Source organism: Equus quagga, chromosome 17 (assembly GCF_021613505.1).
Source record: "Equus quagga isolate Etosha38 chromosome 17, UCLA_HA_Equagga_1.0, whole genome shotgun sequence".
In the NCBI taxonomy this organism is placed as follows: Eukaryota; Metazoa; Chordata; class Mammalia; order Perissodactyla; family Equidae; genus Equus; species Equus quagga.
Genome location: NC_060283.1, coordinates 4,364,571 through 4,371,825, shown reverse-complemented (window position 1 = coordinate 4,371,825; position 7,255 = coordinate 4,364,571). Strand labels below are relative to the sequence as shown.

The 7,255-nt window shown below is 52.2% G+C and overlaps 1 protein-coding gene and 1 long non-coding RNA gene across 3 annotated transcripts in view; one reads left to right on the top strand and one right to left on the bottom strand.

The window, feature by feature from the left end:
- The window catches only part of CPT1A (carnitine palmitoyltransferase 1A), a 64,019-nt gene extending 63,239 nt beyond the window's left edge, over window positions 1–780 (bottom strand). Inside the window, exon 1 of the mRNA XM_046643264.1 lies at window positions 710–780. Within this exon, the coding sequence (XP_046499220.1) occupies window positions 710–765 (56 nt within the window). The 5' untranslated portion in view covers window positions 766–780. The remainder of the gene's footprint in view (window positions 1–709) is intronic.
- Window positions 781–783: 3 nt separating this feature from the next.
- LOC124228669 (uncharacterized) overlaps window positions 784–7,255 on the top strand; it is an 8,057-nt gene continuing 1,585 nt past the window's right edge. For both annotated transcript variants that reach the window (XR_006885757.1, XR_006885758.1), the window contains exons 1-2: window positions 784–1,068; window positions 5,344–5,431. This is a non-coding gene — a long non-coding RNA (uncharacterized LOC124228669). The remainder of the gene's footprint in view (window positions 1,069–5,343; window positions 5,432–7,255) is intronic.

Genomic DNA, 7,255 nt, shown 5'->3' with positions numbered 1-7,255 from the left:
GCGTGGACGCCGCCGCCGCCTCCGTCGGGATGGAGCCTAGGGCGCGATTCCTCACCATCCTGTTTCCCCATCCGAGACATGGGCCACCTCGTTAGGGCCGGGCCCGTCCGAGCGCTCGGCGAGGTGCTGACCTGGGTCACACTCGCCCTTGAGCGGCGTTAACCCCTTACAGTTCCCACGGCCCCCCTGGGCGGAGAAAGGGTCCCTAACGTGCCCAGGACCACACAGCTGAGAGGATGGATGTGACACTGGGCCCAGGGCGACTCCACATCAGACCTCGTCCCCCTGTGACAGCTGATGCGATCCGGAGGCCAACACGCTAATGGCAGTTCCGGGGGCCTTTCTGAGCCGCCTCCTCGTCTAACTGGGGTAAAAATGCCCCTTTTTCGGAGCTTTGGTAGATGTCGTGGACTAATTAAGCAGGCGCCTAAGGCATAGGAGGTGTCAGGGAAGGAATGGCTGGAGGTGGGGACCGCCGAGAGACCCATGTGCCAGTCGCTGGGCTCCGGAGAGGGGCCGGAGTGGAAACTGCGCAGGCGCCCATCCCGGGGGTCTAGTCCTGGGGGGCTCAGGGGCAGAGCGACCGGTGCGCTTCCAGCCGGGGGAGCCGCCCCTCCCCTCTCTTTGCCCGAAATTCTCCCCAGGCCAGGGCTGGCGGCCCTGCATACAGCAGGTGCTCCATAAATGCACCCATTTTATGAACAAGCACCCGGATCTCCTAAAGGTCAGTCGCTCCTTTCGGCTACGGAAACTCCGTGCTGGCATCTGGCTTTCTGTCGGTATCAGTCGGTGGCGGCGCAGAAGGATTCGGAAGAGAAAATGAAAGCTCCCTCTCGTTCCCGCCCCCACCCCTGCCGCTACTGCTACGCTTAAATGTCGGCGCACACTCTCCAGGCTGCCTTAGATGAAGTCACAGGCCCCGTGTCAAGAGTGACCGGCCGGTATCACTCTCATTTTCACTCGGCGGATGTGGTGGGCAGAGTTCCCTCTGGAGGCCCAGAGATGACCTCGTCTTTCACAGCAGTTAACCGCCCTATGGACACGGGCACCCCTTTTTGGCCATCGCAGGTACAAATAAAGCTGCACTGGCCGTCGACGCGGGTCTTTGAGCCCCTGTTTCTCTCTGCAGATACCTCGAAGTGAAGCGACCTGTTCATAGGACAGGCTCATGTGACATCTTGGTGCCACCTGCCAAGCTGCCCTCTGGGAAAGCTTACTAGTGTCCACTCCCCCGGGCGCCTAGGAGTGTAGCCTTGTCTCCAGGAGCTCACCCACGCTGGCTGTCATCTCGGTTCTTTTCATCTTTGCCAATCCTAAAAGGCGGGGAGAGGTCGCTCCATATTTGATTTGCATTTCTTTTTTTCAAGGTATGCTTTTTTTTTTTTTGAGAGGAAGATTGGCCCATCCTTTTTTTTTTTCTCCCCAAAGCCCCGGTACATAGTTGTATATCTCAGTTGTAAGTCTCTCTAGTTCTTCTGTGTGGGATGCCACCACAGCATGGCTTGATGAGCAGTGGGTAGGTCCATGCCCAGGGTCCCAACCTGGGAACCCGCTGCAGCTACGGGAAACGGAGCCCGCCAATTTAACCACTTGGCCACCAGGCTGGCCCCCCTAATTTGCATTTATTTAAGGTGAGGAGTTGGAGATTTGTTCTCCTGCTGGCTTCTGTCTGGCCCAAGAGTGATCCCAGGCCCTTCGAAACCCAAGAAGGCAGGGGGGCTGGCCCAGCGGCTCCGCTGCACCTGCCCTGGCCGCTCCAGTGTCACCTGCGCGTGGCCTTCCTGTGCTTCAGAAGCTGCCTTGTGCCCCTTACCTCAAATGCCCTGCTCTCCTCTCCCTGGAACCCCAGCAGGTCCCCACTGCAGCATCACTTTCTCTTCCTCACTAGGTGCCCCGTCCTGTGCCCTGCTGGGATTGGCCCGTGCCCAGTCTGTTCGCAGGGTCTTGCGGCCTTGACCATGCACTCCTCCGGCGTGCCGCCTCGGTGCCACCTGCAGGCCAGGCGGGGCAGGGGCGGGGACTGCGAGGTCCGAGGGAGCCTCCGGGCGCCACGCCACCCCCCAACCCTGTACCCCGTGGCCCTGCTCTCTGCAGCGGTGCTGAGCCCACGCCCACCTGCCTGCGACTTCAGCCGCGCAACGGGGGCCCCATTCCACGCCCATGCTCTGCGCCCGGACTGCCCTCCCCGGGCGGCCTGGCAGCGGCTTTTAATAAACAGCCAGGAACTGAACCCCTGGGGAGCTGGGGCCCGGGCGATCTTGAGTTCCCTCGGGGCCAAAAATAGCCCCGAGTCTGCCTCCCAAGCAGGAGTAATCTTTCTCAAGCTCTGTTTTTTTTTCAAATTTTCCCCAGTTTGAATCGAACAAACTGTAGCAGCTGCCTATCGTGGCTATAAGGACAGCTTTATAAAAAAAAATGCATGTCATGTTTTTTTTATTATCACTAAGATATTTCCTTTTACTTTATTTTATTTATTTATTTATTTTGAGGAAGATTAGCCCTGAGCTAAGATCTGCTGCCAATCCTCCTCTTCTTGCTGAGGAAGACTGGCCCTGAGCTAACATCCGTGCCCATCTTCCTCTACTTTATATCTGGGACGCCGGGCCGTGTCCACACGCGGGATCCGAACTGGCGGACCCTGGGCCGCTGAAGCGGAACGTGTGCACTTAACCGCTGCACCACCGAGCCGGCCCCAGGAGATTTCCTTTTTAACTCTAAAAATACCTTTTTATGGAAAGATTCAAACCTGTAAGAAATTAATGAGAATAGTATAGTAAAGCCCTATGTAACCAAAACTCAGGCCCAACAACGATCAAGCTAGAGCCGGGTGTTCGTCCATGCCCCTGCCCGAGTCATCTCTTTAAAGCAAATCCAGAAATCCTGTCGTTTTGTCCACAAGTTCCTGAATAAGAATATCTAAAAGATACAGATTCTTTTTTAAAAACATAACCACAATACCATTGTCCAACCTCAAACAGAGGAACAATTGTAAGGCAAACTTGTAAAGCCTGTCAGTCTGCCAGGAGGGCAGCCGAGTCCTGCTCTGGCCCCGGCCTGGTTTCTTGCTGGCAGCTGCCAGCACGTTCTGATCCAGACCCGCCTGAGATTTCTTTGGAACTCAGCTCCCGCTTCCCATAGGAAACAATGTTGTCATCTCGGGGTTCTGAACCTGTCTCCTCTCCACGGCCTTGAGCCCCTCTGAACTTGAACCTTGAGCTCCTGTGGGCGTTGCGTAAACAGCGGCAGTTCCACGTGAGGGTGGTGACAATATTTGCTCGGCCGGCATCACCGGGGTTTGGTGAGGACAAAATGAGGTAAGGTAAGCAAACCCAGCTTAACGCAGGGGAACAATACGCCAGTGCAAGGAATGCACAGCAGCAACGAAAATGTATTTTTAACTGAATAGGCTTGCCCTGAACCCAGGAACCCTACACCTGGGTGTACACAGAGAGATGAGAGCTTGTCACACAAAGACGCGTACGGGAATGTTGGCAGGAGATTCGCTCAAATTGACAAAAATCCGTAAACAATCCAAATGTGCACCAACAGTACAATAGGTAGAGAAATTGTGGTTTCTCCATACAGTGGAATAATAAGCAGCAAGAAAAAAAGACCAAACTACTGACGCACGCAACGTGGATGAATCTTACAGATCTTAGGTCAAGCAAAAGAAAGTCAGACACGCACACACAATATATACACTGAGTATAATTGCAATGACGTAAGTGAGGCATCTTAACGACAGGGATGGACATTGACTGCAAAACGCATGAGGGAACCTGCAGGGGGCTCAGTGGGGTGACGTGAAAATGCATCTCGCTGTGTGCGTCAGATTATGCATTTTATGCTCTTTGCTACCTGGACGGTAGGCCTCAATTGTAAAACTTAGGGTGGTGAACATGATGTAATCTACACAGGAATCGAAATATAATGATGTACACCTGAGATTTATATAATGTTATAAACCAATGTTACTGCAATAAAAAACACATAAAATTAAAAATTAAAAGAGGGGCCAGCTCAGTGGCATAGTGGCTAGGTTCACACACTCTGCTTTGGTGGCCCAGGGTTCGAATGTTCAGATCCTGGGCATGGAACCTACACACCGCTCATCAAGCCATGCTGTGCTGGCATCTCACATACAAAATAGATGAAGATTGGCACAGTTGTTAGCTCAGGGCCAATCTTCTCCACCAAAAAAAATTAAGGATTTAGAGGTGAGTGGGGCATTGACTGTTGGTGGCAAGAGTGAGGTCATCGAGGCCGTCCATCATGAAAGAAAGACCTGATGACCCATTTTAGGCCACAAGGAAGGTCAGCAGAGCTCCACTCCCCCCGGGGAGGCATCAAGTAAAGCAGCATGAGCACAGCCTGGGAGTGGGGACGCCTGGCTGCCGGCCCGGGTCTGCCTCTGGTTGGCTGCGTGGCTGCCTCACTCCTCCACCCGGGCCTCAGTTTCCCCACTGAAAAAAAAGTGAGACTTTGGGCTCAGGCACTAAGGAGCAACCTTTTCACTGCCATATTTTATTTCTCTGGAGAAGCAGTAATTCTAGCTTCTCAGGAGTGTGAACGCCAGAGCCGGACGGCCTGGGTTCAAATCCTGACTCTGCCACTTACCAGCCAAGTGATTTGAACCCCTCTGTGCCTCGGTTTCCTCATCTGTAAAATGGGGAGAGTAACAGAAGCTGCCTTGGAGAGTTTTAAGGAAGATGACATGAGTAACAGATGGCAAGCACCTGGAACATTCCCTGGTACACAGTAGGCGCCACATAAGCGTTGGCCGTGATTATTATTTTCTTCCCCTTTGTGGAGCCCATGTTTTTTAAAAGGCTTTGTTTGTAAACAGCACATGTGATGAAAGAATAACTTATTTCCTTGTTTATTAATGAGAACCGTGGGCACAGTTGGCAGCTGGAGCTTATGATCAGCATGAGGTGCGTTCATCCCTTCACGGGATGCTGGTCCCTAAGTACAGGGATGGCCGAGCCCCGGCAACTGCAGCCAAGAGCCAACCAGCTGGACCTTTTCATCTGTACAGGTTCACTTCAGACAAATGGGGAACCTGTTTAAGGCTTTGTGAAAAGGTCAGAATAGTTCAAAGGTCACCATTACGACCTCCTCAGATCCCAGTCATCTCTGAGGCCCCCACTAGCCCAGCCCACCTGGAGAGTGCGCACTTCTTGGAGTGGCCAGAGCAGCGTGCGGGGCGCAGAGCGGGTGACGTCTCAGTGGATGCTCTTTGAGATCGGCGTCTCCACGGGCCTACAGCCAGCACCAGACCAGCCTGGACACTGGGATCTCAGAGACGGGGAAGAGGTGACACTCCTGTACTCCTTTTCGCAGACGCCTGAATATGCAAACGAGAGCATTGGCAGCAGGCTTCTGGTCAAGATGCAGATTCTTCCCCTTTGGAGGAGAAGGAGACTGGCAGGTAATGCCTTGAGTCCATCGTTTTCAAGCTTTGGGGGGGGGGGGGGGGTGATCGCTGACCCTTTGAAAACCTGACGACGGCTACAAACCCTTTCCCCAGAAAAATGCACACACACACAAACGGTGCTAAATAATTTCACTCACGGACCTTCCAAAGCTCACTGAGAGACTCCTGACACAGAGGTTAGGAAAAATTATCCGGAACTTGGAAATAAGGCAAAGGATGTCGGAACGTCCTTTCACTGGCTCATCGTCCAACAGGCCCATCCAAGGATTAGCTCATTCTCTGGGAAGAGACCTTGGCCAGGCCTCAGACTCTATGAAGTTCTGTGTTAACTGGTCATTTTTGTCCAACAGAAACGCAAAGGATTTCTGTCGGCAGGAAAAAAGTATTCCCCAAAATTAAGGTTTGATTGCCCTGTAGGATATTAACCAGTTTCGTATCTACTTAGGAAAAACTCAGATTTTGTCTACCTTCTGTGTAGGGAAAACCCCAGATCTTCCCTACTGTGTGTTTCTTCCCCGTGTCCTTTTCCTCCAGTTTGAATCGAACATACTGTAGCAGCTGCCTATTGTGGCTATAGGACAGCTTTATAAAAAAAAATGCGTCATGTTTTTATTATCACTAAGATATTTCCTTTTATTTTATTTTATTTATTTATTTATTTTGAGGAAGATTAGCCCTGAGCTAAGATCTGCTGCCAATCCTCCTCTTTTTGCTGAGGAAGACTGGCCCTGAGCTAACATCCGTGCCCATCTTCCTCTACTTTATATGTGGGTCGCCTGCCATAGCATGGAGTGCCAAGAGATGCCATGTCCACACCCAGGATCCGAACCAGCGAACCCCGGGCTGCTGAATCGGAACGTGTGCACTTAACTGCTGCACCACTGGGCCGGCCCCAGGAGATTTCCTTTTTAACTCTAAAAATACCTTTTTCATATCCTTTGATAAACTGGTAAACGTAAGGAAGTGTCTCCCTCAGTTCTGAGAGCTGCTCTGGCAAATTAATGGACCTCAAGGAGGGGGCCGTGGGCACCTCTGATCTACAGCTGGTTGGTGAGAAGCAGAGGGCCCTGAGCCTGGTGTCTAAAGGGGTGGGGGCTGTCTCGTGGGCTCTGACGCCACCTCCGGGTGGGCAGCCTCAGGATCCAGTTGAATTCTTGGATGCCCTGTCGGTGTCCGAGAATTGCTCTTTCGTTTGGAGGAGAAACCTCCACCCGTTTGATGACCGCAAGTGTTGTCCCCCAGGAGGAGAACTTTGATGGATTTTCTTATTTGAGTTTAGTACATATCTTTTTAATTACATCTGAGGAAGTCACTGTAATCCTTTGACCAAGTAGCGCTTCTGAATCCAGCTCTGGTCTTACCCATATCCATCCATTTGTTCATTCACTCATTCATTCGGCATATATGCACTGAACACCCACTACGTGCCAGTACTGTCCTAGGTACTGGGACTCCGCAGTGACAGAGCCTTTAGGTCAAGCCCTGTCCACAGGAGCCCTCGTTCTGGTGGGAGAGGCAGGCAAGAAACAAATGCCCTTTCATGTGAAAAGAAAGGGCAAAGGAGAAAAACAAAACAGGGGTGGGACAGAGTGTGCATGGCCTATGTCAGGCTGGTTGGCGGCTGGGGCATCGGTGCAATAGACCATAAGCTGCTAAGGGTGAGGGCCCTTGTAACCAGCACCTGATACATCACAGGGTCTCAGAAATGTTAGCTGAATGATTGACTGAGGATTGAGTAATGGATGGATGGATGGATGCATGGATGGATGGATGGGTGGATGGATGGTTGGATGGATGGGTGGGTGGATGGATGGATGG